Here is a 25966-nt window from a genome sequence, read left to right on the forward strand (position 1 = left end):
AGTCCGATGCAGAGAACTATCTATTAGAGCGGTTTTCACTTGAGTATCTAAAGTAAATTGCGTTTGATTTGGTTTTGCATTACTACGCTTAGTGATTAGCTTAAAAATCTCGCGCTACTTTCTCAGCCAATCAGGAGTAAAACCAAAACCAATCGTGACTCGTTCGCACACGTTTTCCCGCGTTTCGTGCCAGCTACATGTATTTGCTTCGAGTTTTAATTGGTGTACTGGATTGTCTGTGTCCTTTGTGATTGGCCAGAGTAATTAAGGAACTCGCAGTTCTTAGTTCTTCAGGAAGATCGTTCCATAATGAGGCACCGCTGTAGCTAAAGCTTCGCATTAGGTAGTCTGTTGTTGGTTTCGCTAAGGATAACTTTAGGGTGGCGTCACGTAGATTATAAGACAAAACTCTCGGGTTGAACATATTACAGAGGTAGTCTGGGGCAAGTCTATTGCACACTTGATTATATTTGCTTTTTGCACCGTCTTTCTAATCGATAATTTGTCCCAGCCGAGCAAGTTAAGAAGATAGCTAGAATTTGTGTCAAAACTGGATTTCGTTATTACTCTAGCAGCGCGATTTTGTAGTTTTTGAAGTTTCTCACTTAGTTTTTGAGGCGAGCCATCCCAAACTAGTCTTCTTCAGGGCAAGTGATAAAGTTACCTTTTACATTCAGGCGTGCCATCAGTCTAACAATGTAGCACGCCTTGCAATTGATTAAATCCTTTATATAGGATTTTCATTTACTCATAGGGAGTTAGTAATTTTCTATTATGTCACTCAATCAAGTAATTAAACGACTCCTCTACGCCATTCTCTAAATTGCAAAGGATTACTCCCGCGATCTGATCTTTTGCAGAAAATGCCAGCAATTGTTATATATCACTAAAAACCCTCATTGGGGTATTCTGATATTTGATTCCAGTTACCAGATATACACTCTCTTTTTATAAGATTAATCAACAACATCCTCTGTCGCGATATAGAATCCAGAAAAAAATTATATGTGTCATAAAAAAAATGGAAAGTCGACTCTTTTTTATAAGAATACAGTTTTTCTGACCCAGGCTGAATATTCTTATTTTTCTGCTGATTTTAGGCTGAAAATATTCTTATGAACATTCTTAGAAAATACCGTTTGACATTTCCGTTTTAGCAAGCATTGGGTAATCAATTACAAGTGTTTTGTGTCCAGATCTGTATCGTGTTACATTGTGCACGTGTTCCATCGCGTTTCGTTGCAGCCAGCAAGATCAAGATGTCGCGTCAGATAACACTTGGCCGTTTGGCTTTAAACAAAGCATTCCTGATTTTGCAAAGCATCTGATTTTGTTTCAACTAAAAATATATTTAATTGTATTGTATTTACAAATTTTAAACTCGAAATTATATTCTTTTCAAAATCTCAGCCTCGGGTTTATTCTTAAGATATTCTTAAAAAAATCCCAAATTTTAGCCTCGATATTCTTATAAACTAGATTCTTATAAAATAAAAAGAGTGTACATACATTTGTTAATCTGGAGTAAAAATCGCGGAGCGATTGCACGCAAATTGTCCTAACCGTAAACATTTTAGGAGTTTTGAACACTCCGACGCGTATTTCCACAGATACCCCAAGCTCTATGGGAGATATAGACTGTGTGACCTTTGTTCAGCGTTGTGTGAGTGTTGTTAATTGAGCGTCACGGCGGCCGTTGCGTAACAGCGAAATTATAAGGATTTGTATGGGAAATAACGATTCCTGCTTTAATTTAAAAATGCGAACTAGTTTTCAATAAAAAAAAAACTTACCTAAAGTCATCTGTCTGTTTTTCTTTCTCCTATGTGGTTTTTGGAGCGATTTAGCACGATTCCAGTGAGTTATAGTTCCATTGCCTTCCTCTCAATTAACAACACTCACACAACGCTGAACAAAGGTCACACAGTCTATATCTCCCATAGAGCTTGGGGTACCTGTGGTATTTCTTTGGCAGTTTCTCAAAATTGGGCGAAACTATATAGGATTGAGCGAATTTGATTTCACTCAAAGGAGTTCATTGTTCTATATTTTTGCAGTTTTGAAAATGGGATTTACTATGTGATGCTGAACATTTCAGTAGATCTGCATTCATTAATTCCTCACAAAAATTTTCGTCCGTCGACTGATAGCTAGCTGATTGCAATGGACTGCATTATTTGTTACTGTAATGGCAACCGTGTTTTGTCAGTCACGTTAAAGCCAGATTTGTACCTTTTTGGCACAATTCTTTAGAATCATTATTTTTTTCAATTTACAAGCATGAGGTTTATATTTTGCCCACAGATAACAAGAGTTCCAAAAGGAACTCACCATCCAAGTTAGACAGAATAATCTAGCACAAACTCAATGTCCTGCCCTGAGATAAAAAGAGTTCTATAAGGAACGCACCACCCAAGCAAGGCTGAATAATGTATCACGAGGTAAATATGTTTTCCACAGACACCATGAGTCCCTTAAGGAACTCACCACCCAAGAAAGACAGAATAAACCAGCACGAGGTCAATATGTAGCCCTTAGATAACGTGAGTTCCATAAGAACCTCACTACCCAGAATAATCTAGTGTACTGTTTACTGTGTAGCTATTGTAATTTAACAGCAGTATTGTAAATACTATGCTTAGCAAAATAAAGTGCTTTTGATGGTGTAAAATATGTGCTGTTGTTATCGTACTGTTTATATTATTTTCTTTGTGTATTTTGCATTGAAATAAAAAAGACAGAATAAAGTAGCACGAGGTCAATATGCTGCCTTCAGATAACATGAGTTCCATAAGGAACTCACCACGAAAGTAAGACTAAATAATCGTGCACGACGAAGTCAATATCCTGCCGTTCCATTAGGAACTCCCTCAAGTAACGCGGAATAATCCAGCACGAGGTAAATATGCTGCCCTTAGATAACGTGAGTTCCAAAAGGAACTCACCACCCAAGTGAGACTGAATAATCCTGCACGTGGTCAATATGTTGCCCACAGATACAGTGAGTTCCGTAAGCATCTCACGACCCAAGTAAGACAGAATAATCCTGCACGCGCGAGATCAATATCCTGTCCTCAGATACCTTGAGTTCCATAAGGAACTCACTTAACTTAGATAATGGACTTGGAAAACGTGAGTTCCACAAGGAACTCACCACCCAAATAAGACAAAATAATCTAGCACTAGATCAGTATGCTACCCTCAGATAACAAGAGTTCCATAAGGAACTCACCAGCCAAGTAAGACTGAATAATCGTGCACAAGCTCATTATCCTGTCCTCAGATAACGTGAGCTCCATAAGGAACTCACCACCCACGTAACGCAGAATTATCCAGCACGAGGTACATATGCTGCCCTTAGATAAGTGAGCTCCATAAGGACCTCACCACCTAAGTAAGACAGAATAATCTTGTACGAAGTCAATATTCTGTCCTCAGATAACGTGAATTCCATAAGGAGCTCACTTAACTTACTTATAAAATCTGATAACGTGAGCTCCATAAGGACCTCACAGCCCAAGTAAGACAGAACAATCCGGTACGAAGTCAATATTCTGTCCTCAGATAACGTGAATTCCATAAGGAGCTCACTTAACTTGTAAAATTAGATAACGTGAGTTCCATAAGGAACTCACAACCAAAATCAGACATAATAATCTAGCAGCAGATCAATATGCTGCCCTCAGATAACATGAGTTCCATAAGGAACTCACCCCCCAAGTAAGACTGAATAATCGTGCACGAGGTCAATATCTTACCGTCAGATAACGTGAGTTCCGTTAGAAACTCACTACTCAAGTAACGCAAATAATCCAGCACGAGGTTCATTTGCTGCCTTAGATTACACGAGTTCCATGAGGAACTCACCACCCAAGTAAGACTGAATAATCCTGCACGAGGTCAATATCCTGCCCTCAGATAACGTGAGTTCCATTAGAAACTCACTACTCAAGTAACGCGAAATAATCCAGCACGAGGTTCACCTGCTGCCCTTAGCTAACGATTGCACGATGTCAATATGTTGCCCTCAGATACAGTGTGTTCCATAAGTATGTCGACAGAATAATCGCGCACGAGTTCAATATCCATACTTCAGATAAAGTGAGTTCCATAAGGAACTCACCACCCAAGTAACGCAGAATAATCCAACACGAGGTACTTATGCTGCCCTTACATAACGAGAGTTCGACAAGGAACTCACCACTCAAGTAAGACCTAATAATCTAGCAATAGATCAATATGCTGCCCTGAGAAAACATACGTTCCACAAGGAACTCACCTTCCAATTAAGAGAGAATAATCCTGCACGAGGTCAATATGCTGTCCTGAGATGACTTGAGTTCCATAAGGAACTCACTTAACCGTTAGGTCCGTAGAGAACTCGCCACCCAAAAAATACTGAATAATCTTGCACGAGGTCAATATGCTGCCGTTAGATACATGATTTACATAAGGAATTCACCACCCAAGTACGACTAAAAAATCTTGCACAAAGTCAATGTCCTGCCTTCAGATAACGTGACTTAGATAACGAACTTAGATAACGTGAGTTCCATAAGGAACTCGCCACCCAAACAATACTGAATAATCTTGCACGAGGTCAAAATGCTGCCGTTAGATAAGTAAGACTGAATAATCGTGCACAAGATCAATATCCTGCCCTCAGATAATGTGAGTTCTATAAGCAACTCACCACCGAAGTAACAGGGAATAATCCAGCACGAGGTCTATATCCTGCCCTTAGATAACGTCAGTTCCATAAGGAAATCACCACCCAAGTAAGACATTATAACTAGCAAGAGAAAAATATGCTTTCCTGAGATAACATGAGTTCCACAGGGAACTCACCATCTAAGTAAGACACAATAATCCTGCACGAGGTCAATATCCTGTCCTCAGATGACGTGAGTTCCATAAGGAACTCACTAAACCTAGATAGAGAACTTCAATAGCGTGAGGTCCATAAGGAACTCGCCACCCAAACAATACTGAAAATCTTGAACGAGGTTAATACGCTGCCGTCAGATACAGTGAGTTCCATACGGAGCTCAACATCCAAGTAACGCGGAATAATCCAGCACGAGGTCATATGCTGTCCTTAGATAACGTGAAGTCCATAAGGAACTCACCACCCATGTAAGACTGAATAATCTTGCGCGAGGTCAATATGCTGCCCTCAAATACAGTGAGTTCCATAAGGAACTCACCACCGGAGCTCAATATCCTGTCCTCAGATAACGTGAGTTCCATAAAGAACTCACTTAGCTTAGATAACGAACTTAGATAACGAAAGTTACACAAGGAACTCACCAACTAAATAACACATAATAATCTAGCACCAGATGAATATGCTTCCCTCAGATAACATGAGCTTCATAAGGAAGTCACTACCCAAGTAAGACAGAATAATCTAGCACGAGGTCAATATGCTGCCCTAAAAACCCGTGAGGTCCATAAGGAACTTAACACCCAGGTAGTAATCTAGCAGGAGGTTAATATGATGCCCTCGTATAACATGGGTCCCATAAGGAACTCACCCAAGTGACACATAATAATTTAGCAGGATGTTAATAGCCTGCCCTCAGATAACATAAGTTCCATAAGGAACTCACCATCCTAGTATCACCGAATAATCCAGCAAGAGGACAATATGCCGCCCTCAGATAACATAATTTCCATAAGCATCTCAGCACTCAAGTAGGTGAAACAGAATAATCTAGCAGGAGGTCGATCGACGTTCATATGCTGCCCTCAGATAACGTGAGTTCCATAAGGAACTCACCACGCAAGGAAATAACACAGAATAATTTAGCATAAGGTCATTATACCGCCCTCCGATAACATTAGTTCCATGAGGAATTCACCACCCAATTAAGACTGAATAATCTAGCACGAGGTCAATAGGCTTCCCTTAGCCAACATAAGGAACTTTCCGCCCTAGTAAGACTGGCATTTGGGGGAGGGACTGAAAAAGGTTGTGATCGTGTTTAATCCTCCCTGCCCCTCGTGAGGCATAGGGCTTCAACCATATATAGGTCTCTAACGTACTCTGTTCTTCGCAGTCTGTTTGGCCACGCCCCATGTCATCACGATTTTCCCCAGCTCTTTCATCACTGTACGTCGCCAACTAGAGTGTGTTAAGCGAGCGGGTAGGGGATGGTTGTAATAGGCTACTTCGATACCACCTGGACTCCCGTGAGAATAAAATAAGACTTGACAATAGCGTTTCCATGCAAGCAGTAGTTTATTAACACCCAAAATAATTTGAATTTTCTTCATAGATTTTCTCCATGCTCTTTTACCCTCAATTATTTGTTTTTGAATTATAATAGAACTCCGTGATATACTGCAGCTGACCAGTTTTGACCAAGTTATTGTGTTAAGTGCAATCGTGTTGCTGAGAAATAGAATAAAGGTTATATCTGTTTTATTTCTGAGAACTACATTCCTTTTGAGTTGTGTTGGGTAATTAGGTAGGTTCAAAAAGTAACAGCACTTCCTATTAATTTCCTGTATAATAAAGTCAATACGCTCAGTATTCTATCAATACTAAAGTGTTTCAGTGACAGTCTTATTGCGTGTAAACATGGTCGTAGCTGCTGACATACGTCCTTTGGCCAACCTGTCCAACCCGCTTTTAACCACAGCTGTAAATATCATTTCTAGTAAAGCACCCTGTAAACAAACGTAACAAAAAACGAAATAAATAAACAAAGCGATTAGTTGTTGTGTTCTGTGGTAGATTCACCGCCGCGTAGCGAATTTGAAAAGCTGACGTTTCGAGCGTTGTCTCTTCGAAGCATAACGCTGAAACGACAGTTTCATCGGGGATAGTAATACATACTAAACAAAAGGGAAAAGGGGGTAAAGGGGAAAAGACCCTAAAATCCAAGTATTAAAACTATTCCGCCGCTATCTCTCTTGCATGTATAACTAACCAACTAACTAACTGACTGACTGACTGACTGACTGACTGACTGACTGACTGACTGACTGACTACAGTTAGTCCCGCTTATTCGAACACGGTGATTTTGATTTGCCTTTCAGTCATTTACTACCGGCTATGGGGGTCGGCTATTCGAACTCCCGCTATTCAGTCGAACTTTTTTTGTTTCCCCTGAAGGTTCGAAATAGCGGGGTGCAACTGTAAATAAATCGCTAACTAAATAAATAAATAACTAACTAAATAACAGCTAAATAAATAAATAAACAAATGAATGAAAGAATGAATAAATGATTGAGTAAATAAATAAATAAATTAAGAAAGAAAGAAAGAAAGAAAGAAAGAAAGAAAAAAAGAAAGAAAGAGAGAAAGAGTTAGATATGAGTTGCTAGGTTATTATTGATAGCATAGAGTGCCATCCTTACAGTGAACATTGTTATCAAGGGCTGTAAGATCATTTGCTTATATGTTCTTACATTGATATTAAGAAGACAGGTTTCTAAACTCGTGGGTTAGATTGTTCCAAAACTCAACCCTGAAGAAATAAGACGCGACTCCATTTATGTGGAGAGAGTTGGAGAGGGTGTAAGGAGGAGGTTCTAAAATTAAAAATTTAGGGTAAAACCGCTTAGACCTTAGACGTTCTCATAAACTAACCTGCAGTTAGCATATTTCCCCGAGGATCCGACGTTCCCATTTTATTGCTCTTTCTTCAGAATGTAGACATAGTTTGCTTTCTTCACTCCGACGCCATAATCTCCCTGCTCCTTGCAGCCATTAGACGCCCCATGGACACGGAAATCAGCGGAACCTTTGGTGGTGGCGCATTTGTATTTGTTTCGAACGCCAAAAACCTGCAGTTGTTTTTCTTCAGCTGATTTCAGACAGGCCTCAACAGCTGCTTGGACATCTTTCTTGTTCTTTTTGAATTTACCATAGATTTTTCCCATTGCCTTCTTCTTTTTGCTTTTCACTTCTTTCCAACAACCCTGCTTTTCCCATTCTAAATAACACAATCGATAAAAAACACTATTGAATGAGACACAATTTTTTCATCGATTGACATGGTATGTAACTCTTGTTATCGTATGCATGATTAGAGCGGTTTTCAAATGAGTGTCGAAATTAATTCGTGTTTGCTTTGGTTTTGCATTTCTACGCTTACCTGATTGGTTTAAAAAACTCGCTCCACTTTGTTAGCCAATCAGAAGTACAGTTGAATCCCGATAACTCGAACCTTCATGGGAAATCGAAAAAGGTTCGAGTTATCGGGAGTTCGAGTTATGAGGGGATCAACTGTAAAATCAAAACCAATCGTGAATCGCAAACAAACGTTTTCCCGCGCTTCGCACCTGCTACATGTATTTGCTTTGAGTTTTGATTGGTTCACTGGATTGTAGGTTTGCTTCGTGATTTTTCAAGCTAATTACTTTGGTTTTGGTTTAAGGATACTCAATAGGCTTCTTTCGATATATTTAATTCAGCTTGGTAGCGAGGCCCAGAGGACACAAACAAAGAAATGAATAAACATGCTTGAAAAATGTCTTTTGTTTCCTCTCGGCCTCGCTACCAAGCTGAATTTTAATATATCGAAAGAAGCCCATTGAAAACTGCTCTATTAGAAATTCGTGTCAATCAATTGTGTTTCCTCACCGCAATGTTGTCCAATGTATCCCGCTTGACAGTCACACGTGTAGCTATTAATGCCATCAACACAGTTTCCGCCATTGTAACAAACAACACTGTTCACTGAACACTCATCGATATCTATATTAAAGGCAATGACAAAAGTTCATAAGATGATTCTTCTACATTCGGTTTTATAATGAAGTGCCAATGCTTTAGAGTACAAAGCACGGCGCTGACGAATGCTCTCGCCATCATCTGCCATTCTGTGTGCGCGTGCTGCCTTTAGGTACGTTATTGCCGATCTCGCAAACCATAAGAGAAATTTTACGATTAAATTATGTTATTAATTCACCCTACACTTCTTGCGTAGAATTGTCACTTCCTTGCATTTTGTTTTTGCTTTATAGCAAAACAAAGCACTTTCGAGGCTTTTTCATTCAGCGTTTAATTACCCAAATATTAATAAAAACGCGCCTTCACTAAACAAGACACATTACGTGGTACAAAATCAGACGACGGGCGTCAGACCATTATATCCCGTCTGATTTGATATATTTCGTTCGATTTTATAAAGGAGTGCAAGACAAACGACCTTTTCAGGTCTAAATTTTAAACCAAATCACATGATTTAAAAATTATGTAAGGTAATCAACTTGCATTTATTTTACCTACAATTACGCCGTCATTATCGCTGTACGGTTTTCCTTTTTTACCGCAAAAAGCGCGTTGTTAACATTAACACTTCCTCGCTTGCTAGTATATCCGCAAAATTCCTTCAAGAACATACAAACTTCTCTTTTTAACATTTTGTTGACTCTATTTTTACTGTGCCATGAGTTTTTAAGATGGTTAACCATAAAATCCCTCTCAAAAACACTTCAACTATATTTTTACCTGTTTCACAGTCTTTTCCTGTATACCCAGGCTTGCACGTACATTCATAACTGCCATGCGTATTCTTACACTGTCCGCCATTTTGGCAAGGTTTCAAGGTGGCACATTCGTTAACGTCTACAGCAAAAGACAAACATTTAGAGCACAAAAAATGTATATTACTCACTAAGACTTCTAATATTCATAAACTAATTCCACTGATTCAACAAATCGACCACCATTTTCGATGTTCTACACACTTTTATTAAAAACTAGCGCGATGGTATATTGCAATTCCTGAGTTTTGATTGGTTAACGGGCGATGCTATATGAGTTCATATACCATTGACCACAAATATGGTAGCCGATACACGTAAGCGAAAACAGATGGGGAGCTCAAATATTGCAATTCTTTGCGTGTTTATAATAAAACAATTATTCCACTCGCGCTTGTTGGATATGAGATAGTTATAGGCAACTCGGCGCTACGCGCCTCGTTGGCTATCTACCATCTCATATCCAACGGGCGCTCATGAAATAATTGTTATGTACCAACGAAATGGTGTCATAAAATGTTTCAAACTCGAGTTGAACCACGATCTGTTAGAGGTGTGGTTACTCTGTAAAGTTTTGGACATTTTTAAGGCGTCATGTCTATGGTCTATAAGAGTGTAGACCAAGGGACCATGTGACCAGTTTGCTTTATACCGATAACACTGAAAATTTACGAAGAAGAAGAAGAAGAGATGTTGCACTTACATATATTTAAAGTCTGCTATGAGTTCTATAATTATCACTTTCATAAGTTAGTCCCTGTAATCCTGGCAATGATTTAGACATAAAGGTTTAGTCTGTTGTGAGTTCCCTATTATTACCATTTTCACATGTTGGTCCCTGGAATCCTTCGGCACAAGTACATGTGTAACTATCACCAGCGATGCTACATGCTCCTCCATTTTTACATGGTTTCTCGTCTTCGCAGATATCAGCTACAAAAATAGGAAAGAAAATTGATTGGTGAAGGTAAAATATATATATTTATTCGAGATTCGAGAACCAATTTTTGGGTTTATTAAAAGCAATTCGTGAAATTGTACCGAAAGTGCCGCAAAAGTTTTTAAAAAAGCGAAATTTAGAGGCAGTCTCTGTAAAAGCAGTCCATCGTATTACGGGTCGGAAAACAGTTTTCCTTAGCTCAAACTTTGCCCAGTGCAACATGTGAGCTATGTTAGGTTAGAAGTAAATGCAATACGATAAAATATATTTTTAGAGCCCTGACACCGGTCAAGGCAGCAAAAGGCCTCACTTTGAGCGTGACCAGAACGAAAAAGTTATAAATGAAAGCAAAAAAATTTTGTTTACATTTTTTGCGGAATTTAGTACAATTACACTAAGTATACATTACGCAAACTGAAAATAAGCTAATCCAAGTCAATCAATAACAAGCTTTATTTGCATGACTATAAGTAAATACAGTATTGCAAAAGGGACAATAAACAAGGAGAAATAAAAAAAATAATAATAAATTATTATAATAGGAAAAAAAAAAAAAAATTAAAAATTTGGGTTTTTTTTTTTTTTTTTTTTTGACGCATTGGTTTAGTGTAGAAAAAATTCAGAATTATTACCTTGGCCAGCGTTTTCCACCGCATTTATTTGCTCCGCGGTCAAAGCGACGTCATAAACCTGCATAGCTGTTATTCTTCCCTGAAAGAACCGGCCGTCTCCTGCTTTTACACCCATCCTGACGGCATCTTGAGTAGCAAGGTTCATTCCAGCTCCAATATTCTGCTGCACGACTTGTTGCCCGTTCAGCCATAAGCTTGCAATACCGGTGTTGTGGTCATAGGACGAACCAACATAATGCCATTGGTTTAGTGCTAGAGGCTGAGTGGTAATCAAATGCGGTGTGAACCAGTAGTTTCTGTGCGTGAAACGGGCAAACAGCTTTCCCCATACCATCCACATGTGAACACCCCAGGCTCCACTCGTTTTATAATTAAAGATAGGCCCGTCTGTATTCTGAGGGTAGATCCAGCATAACATTGTGATGGAGCGCTGTGTGTCTAAACCGCCATCGTTTGGGAACTCGATGTAACTGTTGGCATGTCCTGCGAATTGGTACGAGCCACCGGCCTTGCCGTCGGGGCCAGCTGCTAGAGACACACCAACCGGGGTACCTTTGGGTTGTCGATTGTTGATTTCTTGGGTGTCGTACTTGCTGTTCAGAGGATAGAGGGCGATAGGGTCTGGAACACTGACAGCTGCGTCATTGACAGACACAAAGAAACAGTGTAAACGGAAGTTTGAAAAATTAGCATAAATCATCGGATGTTTAGTTTTTTTGGCGTTAAATAGTTTTCGCAATAGATCGTTTTCTTGTGACGTCATCAAGGAATAAAATCCAAAACTAAAGAGCAGGGGGGGGGGGGGGGGGGGGAGCATCTTCCCATACATTCTCTTATATGAAATCTAAGCGATGCTCTCACAACTTGCAAAGCAATCATCGGGGCGGTAGTCAGCGGATGCCTCTAAGGCGCATGAGCAAACAACATGGGACCAGTGGGAGATGTTCGATTTTTTTTTTATAGTAGTAAAAAAGGTTTCTACTTTTGTCTTAAAAGCAGCGAAAATTTCTCCGGAAAGGTTCTTGGTGTCAATATGTGGTGTTTGTTATGAAATAGAACCATCACGGAAATGGTAATGAAAACGTGGCGATCAAATATTCCCACGCCGGTCGGAGCTATTGTTCTTGGTCTATTGTTTCGACGTTGTTTCTTGACTTGGTCGTTCTTTGTTTTACCTCATTTACAATCCCCATGTGGGCCAGTTGAAAATCGTGGTACAATCATTTGCAATAATAATAAAGTATTTTTCGTTTGTCTCACGACGTAGTGTCACTTGTGATGTAGATCGCGACGTTTCGACTGCACACTGCTAGTCTTCATCAGGCGATAAGGTCGAACGGTTGTGCGTGAACTTATAAAGCACGCTGCTGCGCTGTGATTGGTTGGTTTTCAACAGCTATGATTTCAGCACTAAAAAGTGATTTCAGCACTAAAAAGTAGCACTGCATCACAAAATTTTGCGTTCTTAGAACTACACGACGATGACGAAATCTTCGGATAAACACACTGCTTTTAGATCTTTACTTAAAATAATTGAACCCCTTTATAATATGGTAGTCGTGATTGCCATAGCTTCCATTTCGCGGGAAAAGATTGCCTGTTGCATCATCGCCCAAAAATCGCTGACTACATCGTGAATTGATCGTGTTGCAAGTTGTGAGAGCATCGCTACTCGGTCCCAGACCTCGTTTCTATCCCCCCTGCTAAAGAGACCCTAAAGTTTTTTCCACATAAGGCATAAGAGGTACTGAAATGTAATATCTGTTTGTTACTTTTAAGCTCAATTACGGTCTTCGTTCGGAAACCAGCGCATTTTGAAATGGCGGTGCATGACAGAAGTTTACGATCGTGTTTGTCAAAAAATATATATTTATCTCGCGATTTTTGTCCATTGAGAAATAAAAAAGTGTTCATGTCAATGTTTGTTTGTCTAGTGCAGATAATCAGTGTCCTAGAGAACCGATGTAAAATCCAGATATTTACGATATTTTCCGGCCGCCCTATTGTTGTGCCACGGAGGTACATCAACCTGGCTGCTCCATAATGGACTCTGAAAATTTGGGCAAAACGTTTCGGCGAATATCGACTGTTTGGAATGACGCACCAGCCTAATGCTTGGAGAAATAACTTCTTCATTAATATCTTATGATTTCCCGTTTTCTTGATTTCATTCACTGAATATTTTTTCGATTTGTTTTTTTTTTTGTTGCGTGACAGTGAAAACGATCTATTAGCTGGGTAAGCCAAATACTCAGACACTTTATTAATATTATTCATTCATCGAGAAATCTTAAATTTACGGACAAGCTGTTGACTAGAAAAAGAGACATTCCGCGAAAAACAATCCTTTTCTACATATAAAAATAATAATTAAGATAAATAGATGATCATGGCGTATTGGAACTAACCGTGGGCTGCCATAAATAAAACCAGAAAAACATTGACTTGATAAATCAGCTTGAGGCCCACCATGATGCTGAAGTCCTGCATTCATAAAAAGAAAGCATTAACTAAAACATTTTATTATATCGTAGTCTGCAGGTTTCGCGCACGAGTGACTTTGACAGCGCTTAAAAAATCGGGACTTCGGAACAAAAATAATAATTCTTTCTCCATTTTACTTAGACAAATAAAACATTTTTTAGGGGAAATAATTGGGGGTTATATGCGCTTTAAAAAAGCTTCTTACCCCCTTAATGAGATTGGCAAGGCCGCGAAAAGAATGGGGAGCAGTAAAGATTCCTCGTGTTCGCGAGGAACACGAGCGGCGAAACTGCGAGAAAATTTTTGAGAGCGGCGAAGTCGCGAGGAAACTTGACTATGTTCCATTCTCCTTGCGGCGTCTCACTCTCGCTAGAGTCTCCTTCATCTAAACGAAGCACACGGAGGCAAACTCCCACCAGTTAAGCAGACCAGTTGTATCATTCAAATGACAAATACGGCAAGCGAAAGACAATTACACTGAAACTCAAATCCAAACTATGGTTGGTAAGCTGCTAGCCGTTTCCACTTGTTCAATATTATGTGAGCAGAAAATACCAGCTACCGCGTTTTAAATTTCCAAAAGAATTGTTTTAAGAAAAATATATCATTCTGTTAGTCACGTTTGAACAGGACTAAATGACACGATTATAAACATCCTACTCAACTGACTTTTCTTAGTGTATGGTTTGCGCGATAATTTTTTCTATACTAACCGAAACGTTCTAACAAAATGTCGCGCCGAAATGGATCCTTCGAGGACGGTATTTTTAAAAACGCGATAATCTAAATCTCCTAACAGTGGTAGTACTCTTAACTTTGTAAGATCGAAAAAAAAAACCGTTGCTCATATCAATGGAATTTCTTTGATATTGTGAGAGATGTCTGTAATTCATCTGATAATTTCGTTTTGCCTCATGAGTTGCTAAAACAAGTTGACACTTCATTGATCCAACAAAGAACATATACACTATGGGGCCCAGTTCTTGGCCGGGTCCAGTTCTCGGTCACCTTGTGTTCAACGCGTGTTTTCGCACCAAAATTGAATTGAAATATTTTTTTTTTCAAAGATGAGCAGATGAGTTCGAGCAATTGCAAAAGTTAATAACCAAAAATCTACTCATAGCACAATAACATTTGTATACCGTTTCAAACATCTCACTGAAATTCATTTCTTTAATTGACCCCGCTATTAACCCTCGGAAATTTTGAAAAGAGGATTTACTTTACAACGTGAAACTTTCAGTAGCTGTTTATTCATCCCTTGCGAAAATGTCAATCATATGACCATGATATTTGATGTTGTCATGGCAACGTCATAATTACAAGCAGGTCCTGCCAAAAATCGTCATTATTAACATTTGTACGATGGTGGCGGTATGAGTTTGCTTGTACGTCCGAGGGTTCAATTCTAAAGCATTCCCGAGCAAATTAATGTCAAGGTTGTAAGACAAGTTTAAAACGCGTGTTGTTTTGTTTTGAGCTGACGTGAAACGTCCATTTTAACTTAAATATTGACTTATGGCCAAAGCCCTAAGTGGGCATAGGGCCGGAGATTTAACTTAAATACGGACGACTTCAAATTCGTTTTTTTCTCTCGCAGGGTCAGCTTGAGACCTAAAAATACCATTTGTATGTTGCTGATATGATAACACATACAAAAATCATATTTATGACATATCAAAATCATATCAAAACATTCGTGTGGGGTTCGATAGGTTCTTCTTAGCGGTATTAATAATGTTACCATGCTATGAAGTTTTTTTTGGTAACTTTATTTTTGCCTTTATTGCTCGAATGTTCGACGGAAACTGTCTTAATCTGTTTATCCGAAAACTTGTTTGTTTACGGCTCCTCAAAATTCACGGTTTCACTTAAGTTCGTACTTTATCCGAATTTATCAAAAAAGCCAATTTTTGGCATATGAAGCGTAGAATGATCTAGCTTTCTTTTAAAGTAAAATTTGCGTTGTACTGTTGTATATTTTGGCCTAAATTCACTCCGTAATATAATTGCGATTTTTGCGTATTTGCCTATTCTCGGCCAAACTGCTTGCAATAACTACTGAGCGCTTTAATTTTTAATACAATTTTATCTGCTGTGGCCAGAACGAAAGAAAAAAGTGTTTTGTCAATAAAGGCGAATTAAAACTCTGAGCTCTGACTTGACCGTTGTCTACACGACCCAACTCGTTTAAGTCCTTTTCACTGCACTTAGGAAAGTAATTAGGCGCGGGTTACAAACTTTCTTTTCTAATATGAAATTAAACAAAGCCCCTTTAGCATAATTTGTGATCGTAATAACAAAAATAAGTTTTCAAAGTGATTCTATATCTGCAAAAAGTAATAAAACCCTTTTAAAACAGAGAATTGCGAACATTCTATTTGTGGCCGAAAACTGGGCCCGGTGGCCGAGAACTGGGCGTTCAAACGAAGCCAGCATTAATTTTCGTATATTGCTCTTGAAAAGAAAATGTTGACCAGTCGATAGCATAACACGTAAAAACGGAAAACTCAAGCTTCGTAGTTGTGGACAAAATGTCAAGTTCCTGCAGTTCTTCAGAGGTACGAAAAACCAGTTTATGTCTTTAGTGGCCGAGAACTGAGCCCCATACTGTAGTTCACATTATGCATGAAATGGTAAAAGCTAATACTCCAATAAAACACATTAAAATTAAAATGAGGACAAAAAAGTTCTTCTCACTAACTGTAGACTGAAAAAGGCGTCAAATAGCCTAAAAATTATCCTGTCTACTCTCAAGATGCGTTGTTATGAGGTATTGATTTTTGCTTCACGCTATTCTTCGCACCTCTCCGCACTAACCGAAACCCAGGATAAGGGTAGCTAAGTTTGAGTCTCCCTTCTGATTCATTTTTGTATTTGATCACAATATATCTTACCTGATGCTTCGCTCAGAAGTTAACTTTTTTCAGAATGGCCAAAGGAGCTGCTCTTTCGGCTTACGTTCAGGGCGATACCAGAACGTTGAACTCGAAGTGCGGCCTGTGAAGACTGCCTGACTGATTTTCTAGAATAATGTTTAGACTGTTATGTCTCAGTTATCGAGGCGGTTTTAATTTTTCTTCGTCGCGGGATGCTATGTTTAACATTTTTCTCGATATTAACGGTAGGTTAGTTGCAAAGTTGAGCATTCGAACTTCTTTTACTCAAGAATTATTATTTTTTTTGTTAAATAAAGATAAGCCCTGAAAACTTTTACATCTTTTTTAAAAAAATTCCTTCTCGTGCAAAGTGCTTTCAAACATTAAAGATGCCTATGAAATTCGTAGTTGGAAATCACCACAGAACCAAAAACCACTGGAAAGCAATGTTGTTATTAATTTCTAGACGCTTCAAACCGCGCGGGAGGATTTATAAACAGGCCACCCACAGCCAGTCCAAAGCATGACGCTCTTTTGCGGCACTTTAATAATTTGTAGTGTTTAAATAACGTTCATAAGAAAAACTAAAACTTGTAATGAAACCTATAATACCACTACAGTTAGTGTTTGTCAGTGGAACAAAATATATTACAAACGAAAATACGGGCATATTTAATATAGTTATTCTCCGCGTTAAGGACAACCGTGGCTGTAAATCACCACAGAACCAAAACCTTGTGGAAAACAATCTTGTTATTTATTTCTAGATGCTTCAAACCGCGCGGGAGGATTTAAAAACAAGCCACCCACAGCCAGTCCAAAGCATGACGCTCTTTTGCGGCACCTTTTAAATAATTTTCAGTGTGTAAATAACGGTATGAAGAAAAACTTAAACTTGCAATGAAACATATAGTGTCACTATGACAAAGAAACTACGGGCATATTTAATATTATTATTCTCTCTATTGATGTGGTCATGCAAACAGTATTAGTTTTCAGTTTTTTTTCTAATGTAAATAACTTTGTTTTTGAAAATATGTAATGAAAAGTGCACTTTGCCGCTACCCGATAGAAGACTTTTTCAAACACAGACATTGCTCGAACCCTGGAACCGAATTTAACGATATTGTAAAGTGACTGGCTGTATTCATGTATTCAAGTTTGTCGCAACCTACTAGCGTCCTGTCTCATAATCAGTTTTATCCCGATTAAACAAACAAAACACACAATAGACGTTAGAGGAGGTTAATTGAAAACAGATAGGGACAGTCACATTAGGCACGTACTTTGACAAATGAAACGTGCTCGTGAAAGCTCAGCAAAATGTATGAGAAATGCGATCTGCTTGATGTGAGTGCAACACTCGTGAGCTTGCTTCCCGGGGGGGGGGGGGGGGGACCTCCCATATGTGGCCTATATAGGTATGTGCCGCCCGATAGGGTATGGTTTTTGAGGTTCTCGGTCCTTAAATAGGGTATCATCTTTGCTCCTTTTGGCAATGTGTTCCCGGTGTGATCCTTAGAAAGGGTACCTAAATTCTATTAGCTAAAATAAACGCCCAGCTAAACGAAAAAATTTTCTGTTCAGGTATTAGAAAAGCGATTTTATAAAGATTTGTGTCTTGCCGTGCGCGGTTAGCCGTTATTTGGGTCGTCACGGAACGCTTCTCTTAAATAGGGTGTCATTTTTCGGTTTTGGGCCTTAAAAAGGGTATCAATTTTCGCTTTCTTTATCCTTAAATAGGGTCAGGGTTTAAGAACCTTGGCGGCACACCCCTATCCAAAATTTATGCGAGTACCCCCCCCCCCCCCGGGGCTTGCTTCACATGTGAGCAGAAAAGTAGTTGGGTTCAAGCGCTCGCTAATCTGTTTATTTTACGAATAACTAAGGATAATTCATAGCATGTTACGAACCTTTCGTTGATTTCGAATCGTTTTAGCGTTCATTTCATGCATAAATTGAGAAGTAACGGTTACTTCTGAACTTATTTCAATTTATTTAAAAAGCATTTCGTATTGCTTTGGTGGAAATACATTTGTTGGGAAACTGAACAAGACAGTCCTATCTTATAGAATTTATTTAAAGTCTTCTTCATACCATAGAAATCCACTTTTTTCGGGGCCAAAATTGTCGGTTAAAAACAAAAGATGAAAATGACGAGGGTGTCATAAATGCAGGGGATTGAATTTTTACTGCTTTTCATAAGAATGGAGTCGTATCTGTAATTGAGGGTCTCAGTGGGGGATACCTTTGACGCCTGACGGCTAAAAGTATTGCTTTTCTCGGATGGTGGTTAAATTTTGGTGTATTTGACGATTGACGGTTACGTTTTCGAAATGTCTCGTTTTGCCTCTTAATTATACCAATACATTCATCAACAGAATTAGCTCTATTTGTCATAAAACGATTGAGTACCACGCGACCTTGTTTTCAGTGCTTTCTCTTTTCAATTTCTCATGCAATCAAATTTGAACCGCGAATCCGAGAAGCGGCGAAAACAAAAAAAAAGAAAGAAAACTTCTATTTTGACGCATACCAAATATTAAACAACTTGCCCAATAACTGACACGAGTCTGATGAGCGTAAGCTGGACCAAGTAATCATCTTTTACACTAACATCGTGACGTTTGGAGCGGTTACTTCTCTTAATGCTAAACGTCGTCAGGCAATGAGGTCGTCCTTTTCTGAAGGCGTACGAGTGTAAAATCAACTATCAAGTGTAACATAACTTCAAATCAATCGGCGTATATATTAAAAGCCCCGTCACTGCTTGACTAACGTTTTTAGAAACAGAAAGTGGCCAAAGTTCTTTCAGGCGCAAAGGTCTGTTCTGTCTCGATCTTATAGCCGTAAATGACTATAAAAAGAATGAAAATTCACTTTAAAAGGAAAGGCGCACACGGTATTAGGCGATTTCTAAACTGATCATGTATTTAGCAGCAAAATTTGACTCTACACTAGCCTTTGGAGGGGCGTAGCCAGAATTTTGGCATAGACCCGGTAAAAGTTGTGAGTGTCGAAGACACGAGCCGTTTGCAAGGTCTGGAAAGAAAATTTTAAAATCTAAAAGCTCTGGGACGCTATTTTTAGCATTTTTATGAGATATTTATTCAGAAAAATCAATCATGTTCAATTAAGGATTATTTTCTCACTTGAACGTGTTTAATTTTTTCCTTCTTCTAATTTTGTGTTAAAATCTAGACGAGGAAAGTGCCTCGTCTTGCCACTTGCTAGTTACGGCCCTGCTTTGATAGACGAGATCGGAGGCGTTTGACGGCTAATTCTGGATGGCTCAATTGAGGGTACGTTGACCGTGAAAAAATTCCATTTTTGACGGTTGACGGTAATTTTTTCAGCCGTTTGACGGTTGACGATTATAACCTCATTGAGAGCCTCTTAAATTACCATTACGAATTATACTAACGGATAAAAATGGCACACTAAGCTGACTAAGTAACCAGTTGCAAAGACCTTTCAGACGTTCATAACAGGCTAAACACGAGCCCAGAATTAGAATGGCGAAACATTTTGCCGTCAACCATCACATAGGAGGGCGCGTTAAGTTTCAACCCTCAAACGTTTCATTGTACACGGCCCCACAAGCTTTTAGCTTTAAACTTTTTTACCGTGTTTAAATAAAGTTGTTGTATTGTATTGTATTGTATTGTATTGTATTGTATTGTATTGTATTGTATTGTATTGTATTGTATTGTATTGTATTGTATTGTATTGTATTGTATTGTATTGTATTGTATTGTACATAACATGGTCAAATTCGTTTTGTGTTTAAAACAGATTCTCTTCTTTGGATACCACAGAAAACACAAAGTTCTTTTGATGACAACCTAACTTCAATAATTCTTCTCCAAAATTTATCCGTCAATTAAAATGGGGACAAAGAAGTTTTCTCAATTAAATGGTCTCAAATGAAATCGGTTAATCGTCCAGATACGTTTCTTTGAGCTGTTGAAACTCGCACTCGCTTTTTAACTTGCGCCTCCGCTTTCTAAAGTTAAAAAGCTAAGGGCTGGTTAATTAATTTTCATCCTCCTTTGATGAATTTTTTTCCATGATCAAAACATATCTTAACTTATGTGCTTTGCTCAGAGAAGTTAATTCTCTTGGCAGTTTTTTAGACGAGACCATGATATCGATTTATGAATTTTAAGAATAACAATTAGAACGTTGATTCATGTCTCCTCTCAGTTATTTAGGCGGCTTTAATTGATCCCTCTCGCGACATGCAATTATTTGATAAACATTTTATAACGTTTAATATTTTTTTCTAAACAAAGGTCAATTAAATATTAAAGGGTAGGTTGGTTACAAAGTCGTACCTCGTCTACTTGGGGATGATTTTCTTTTTGTTGAATGAGTTTGGCCTTTTTAAATTTTTTTTTTGACACTTTCTACATATTTTAAGGATAAACTAAATTCGTAGTTGTACATCACCACAGAACCAAAAAACCTCTTGAAAAGAATTTTTTGTTTTTTAATCTTTTGTTTCAACTGGACGGGAGGATTTATAAACAGGCCACCTAGTTCTAAGAATGCCGCTGTTTTTGCGGCACTTTCGATCGGTATAAATTAATATGTAATGTATGAATAACGTTGATAAGAATAACTATAACTTGTAATTAATCCTACATGTAGCGTTTGTCAGTGGAACAAAATACGACAAACGAGAATCCGGCAGATTTTAGTGAAAATATTGGAGCTTACCACTTAGACAAAAAATCCGGACATTTCGAAAAGTCAAGAAGAAAAGGTAGTTTTCCGAAAAATTCCGACGATTTGGTGGAAGAAACCTGTTGGAATGATCGTTGTGTAAGAGCAAGTGGAGTTTTTCTTTATTTTTTCAAGAACAGCAAACCGACCAAGCGAGATGGCGTTTACCATTTCTATACAGCTAATTCGAGAAAGGTTTTCGGATAAAAGCGCAAAAGTGCACGCAACAAGAACGAACGGTGGTATGGGTATTCACTTGAACTTTGCGTATGGGCCTAGAGGAAATTTACAAGTTTTTATTTTTGCACGTGAAGATTTTGTCTTTCCTCTCAGGACGCCTTTTTCCGTAGCTTTACTTTTACTTTCGCTTGTCGTAGTTTTGAAAATTCTTCCAAAATTCATTGTGGAGAGAAAATGTGCAAATTCGCGTTTGTCATGTCATTATTTAACAATTAGATTACGAGCCCGAGTTTTCTATGAGGAAATAATCAACGAGGCGCAGCCGAGTTGACTATTGCTCATATAAAATCAAAGATCTCTTCGAGATATCGACTTTTTTGCATGAAGTTAGTATGAGTAGAAGGTTTATCTATCTATCCGACCACCAAAACATGGTTTTCATGGAAACACAAGCTTCTTAAAAAACGACATGGCTAGTATTCGTACTCGGGGATACGAAAACTTTCAATGGCTGTTTATTCATCTCTCGGTGACGTTTTGATATGAGAACTTTTTGACATTGTCATGACAATCGTGTCTTGACATGCATGTTTATGCAGATAGAGACTTTGTTAAGGCAGATGTGTGATGTCTTCCCTTTTCTTTAATTCTACGGGGAAGTTGATGAAGGAGTTGGTACCATTATACAGATTGCAATTATTGTGCAAGTTGTTTAATGGGGCAATGTCACGGTATATTAAGGAGGCTCGATGTAGTTTTTTTAGACTAAGGGTGGTTGTTGTGAAAATTAAAATTACCTAGGAATGCAATGTTCGATTTTTGCCAAAATACACCATAATGATCAAATGTGACCAAATTTTAATTTTTTACCCGTCACTTAGTCACAACGGTTACCATAGCAACGATTGACATTTTCTTTTGTTCTCAAACACGCTTGATTTTCTCGAAATCTAGACTGACACTTGGTGTTTATTTTTTGATATGTTAAAGTTTAGTAGATTGACTAACTGTTGACGAAATTTTAGAAAAATCTGTAAGAGCGTTTTCAAGTAAATCAAGAATGAAATTTTCAGAAAAACACCGTTTTAATATAAAATAGGCGCCTTAAAATTGTTTCGTATTATTTGAGCACAGTTTCTCTCACTGAAATATAAATACTTACACCATCAAAGACCATTAACTAAAAGCGAAAGACTTTTTGCTTTAATTTGTTAAAATATATCGACTGCCGATTGTAAGAAATTATAAGAAAATACCAAAAACTTCATTCTTGATTTACTCTAAAACGCTCTTACAGATTTTCCTAAAGATTTTGAGCACAGCTAGTAAATCTACTGTACTTGAACATATCAAAAAATGAATACCAAGTGTCAGTCTAGATTTCGAGAAAAACCAAGCTTGTTTGAGAACAAAAGAAAACGTCAATGGTTGCTATGGTAACCTTTGTGACAAAGTGACGAGTAAAAAATTAAAATTTGGTCATATTTGATCATTATGGTGTATTTTGGCAAAAATCGAACATTGGCTTCCTAGATAATTTTAATTTTCAAAACAACCACCCTTCGGCTAAAAAAACTACATCGAGCCTCCTTAAGTCACTTTTCTGATTCCTTTCAATTAAAGGAAACCTCAAAATAATAATTTTCACATAGAAAAACAACAAAGGAGTAATAAAAAGGCAAAAATAACCAAGGATGGTTTCGACTGATAACAATTAAGACAAATTTCGAACGACAAATTTGAAAATCTTTGCCAATTTTTTGTGTTGTCCGTGACGTAGCTTCTTTACTCATAATCATTGTCATTGTTTCTCTAGAACAAATCCGGGAGAAATCACTTTCTACAATTTTGACATGTGTAGAGCAGTTTTCACTTGAGTGTCGAAAGTTAATTGCGTTTGCTTTGGTTTTGCATTACTATGCTTAGTGATTGGCTTAAAAATCTCGCGCCACTTTCTCAGCCAATCAAAACTAAAACCAAAACCAATCGTGACTCGCTCGCGCACGTTTTCCCGCGCTTAGTGCTAGCTACATGTATTTGCTTCGAGTTTTGATTGGTTCACTGGATTGTCTGTGTCCTTTGTGATTGGCCGGAGTAATTACTTTGGTTTTGGTTTTACGACACTCAATTGAAAACTGCTCTATTTATGAAATCAATGTTATTGATTTGGAGTGGACACGAAGAATCACTAATATCGCTGCTTGCAAATTCCTATTTACTCTACTTATTTCCACGCGTCCTATTGGGCAACCAGTGACCTCCGGTTACAAAAGGATGATTCGGTAACAGTTGATTTCATCCCTTTATTTTGTAGAAGTTAAGCCCTTAGACGAGTCTGTAAATCAAAGGCAGAATAAGCAAATTAGGAAATGAAAAACAGAGTATAGGATTTATTTATCACCTTGCTGTAGCCGGTGATTTAAAGTCTAACTGACGTGAACATCATAGGCGTACGAGGCGGAGGTGCGAGGGGGGCATGCAACTCCCCCAGCGCCGAAATTTTTCGGGCAATATGCATGGAATTCGGACAACAAGCCTAGAGAAAAAAATAGAAAATAAGCCGACAAATCTCAACATGACGTTCAAAACGAATTACATCAACAGGAAAAAGTATTGGAAATATAACTTTGTGGTTCTAAAGTCTAACTGATTTCTCAAGTATGTTTTCGTTTCCTCTCGCAAATTGCTATAATCCCGTTCGATTTTTCTTGCAAATCTTTTTGTGTTACGCCACAGTTTGATCATTATTCAGTTACAATTTTGAAGTAAGAAGGAAATTGCGCGCGGTGAATCCAGCCTAAAACCTTGAGACAAAGTTGTTACAGATGTGATGAAGCTAGTGCTTTGACTCAAATGTTACGTCGTAATAAGGGCTAGCTCAAAACTTTCAACGAAATATTTTAACACATTTGCCTGACACGCTTTTACATATCTTTCAAGTGAGGAAATGTAAATTGGCTGCCCGAAAACACGTTAATTTTTGCTGAACTCAGTAGTGGATAAATAATAGTGATATTTCCGAAGAAAAAAAGATACAGTGCATTGACATCAGCTCGGGCAACACCACGAAATTAATAAAAAAGTATCGTTTCCTCAAAGCAAGCAGGCAAGTTGAAGTTTGCACACAACTATGTCAATGCACTTTTCGTTGTCCATTTTAAATGCCTTTTTATATTTAGCTTTCAATTCATGTCATTTTTTTTCGGGCAATTAGGTCTCCCCCCCCCCCCCCCCCCACGCCAGGTCCGCAGGTCCGAAGGTGCCCGTACGCCTATGGTGAACATAGCTGTACAACCAGTGTACGTACCGTTTTTTACTGGACTACTTCAGTATACGTGAGCTTCAGAATACGTGAGCGTTTACTTTTTGTAAATTTATTTATTTATCAGTATTTGTTTATTTTCTCTTCTTCATTTTCTTCTTCACCTCCCGCCTCGAATAGCTAGGCTAATTGCGAGGGGTGAAATACATTGTAAATAATTTGATTGCTTAAATAAAGTTTTGTTGTTGTTGTTGTTGTTGTTGTTGTTGTTGTTGTTGTTTTTGTTGTTGTGTGCAACATATTCAGATAGTGCACGGTGATATATTGCGCGCTAGTTTTGGCGCGGATTTAGATATCCATTTCTACAGTCAACTCGCTCTAAGACGGACACCGTCGGGACCGGCCCTAACTGTCCGTCTTAGAGAGGTGTCCGCCTTAGAGAGAGTCGAGGTAACGTGACACCAGAAATTTCGAGATGATAATGCTTAACGGCTATGCACAGCGAATACACGTCCGTTTTAAGTTGCTTACTTTAGCAAAACCTCAGTATAAAATGGAACAAAAACAAAATCAGAAATTCGACTCGTTCAGTTTGCTCATTACAAACGGTATTACTGTAAGTAGAAAACTACCTCTTTGGTACCCATACACTTACGCAGATAGTAATACTTTATAGCAGTTTGCTTTTGGTAAGTTTGGTATTCTTAAGGCGCTGACTTACTTTGCTATATGTCGATACCAAGTTTTGCAACAATATTCACTAAAAAATCACTTTTTATGCGTGTCCGTTGGCGGTTTCAAAGTGCCCGTTGTCCGTCTTAGAGAGGTGTCCGTCTTACAGAGAGTTTTGTTACAGTAAAATGACTGAAAAACGGCAGGGACCATCACAAGGTGTCCGTGTTATGGAGGTGTCCGTCTTATAGAGATAATAATAAATCTTTATTTCAACACGGTAAAAATCATCAGGACTTAAAATTACTTAATTTAAAATTACTTAATACCTATTTTACATAATAAATTTAAATTACATTAGTCGTCTACAATTAGTTATAATAAAAGAAATGCCTGCTTTCCATGAATGCCGTGTGATGTTAATATTTACATTGATTTTAGCCAAAAATGAAACTGCTGCAGCCGGATTTAAAGCTAGTGAGAGTTTGTGCTTGCCGAAGGTCGACAGGTAAACTGTTCCACAGCACCGCACCTCTATAGCTAAAACTATTTTTAAGAAAATTAGTGCGGGGGAGCGGAACAGTTAGTTTACCCGCGGACCCTCTCAGTGAATAGGTACACGTATCGCTTCTATTAGAAAACATTGTCCTAAGGTAGTCAGGTGCAAGACCATTGAGTGATTTATAG

General features: G+C 38.2%; 2 protein-coding genes across 4 annotated transcripts in view; both read right to left on the bottom strand.

The window, feature by feature from the left end:
* Positions 1 to 25966, bottom strand: part of LOC144635075 (tumor necrosis factor ligand superfamily member 14-like) — a 255865-nt gene that overhangs the window by 65208 nt on the left and 164691 nt on the right. The gene's annotated exons all lie outside the window — the stretch shown is intronic.
* Positions 6551 to 16559, bottom strand: LOC144634989 (uncharacterized). Of its 2 annotated transcripts, XM_078494042.1 has the most exons (8): positions 16456 to 16554; positions 13483 to 13558; positions 11075 to 11710; positions 10322 to 10435; positions 9468 to 9584; positions 8598 to 8711; positions 7602 to 7947; positions 6551 to 6675 (listed from the first exon to the last, which is right to left on the bottom strand). In XM_078494042.1, the coding sequence occupies exons 2-7, from the start codon at positions 13544 to 13546 to the stop codon at positions 7643 to 7645; spliced, it is 1350 nt and encodes a 449-aa protein (XP_078350168.1). In that variant the 5' UTR covers positions 13547 to 13558; positions 16456 to 16554; the 3' UTR covers positions 6551 to 6675; positions 7602 to 7642. The 2 variants fall into 2 exon arrangements, with proteins under 2 accessions (XP_078350168.1, XP_078350169.1); XM_078494043.1 differs by lacking the exon at positions 8598 to 8711 and having other exon boundaries at positions 16456 to 16559.

Source organism: Oculina patagonica, chromosome 13, assembly GCF_052425735.1.
Source record: "Oculina patagonica isolate OP01 chromosome 13, crgOcupat, whole genome shotgun sequence".
Lineage (NCBI taxonomy): Eukaryota > Metazoa > Cnidaria > Anthozoa > Scleractinia > Oculinidae > Oculina > Oculina patagonica.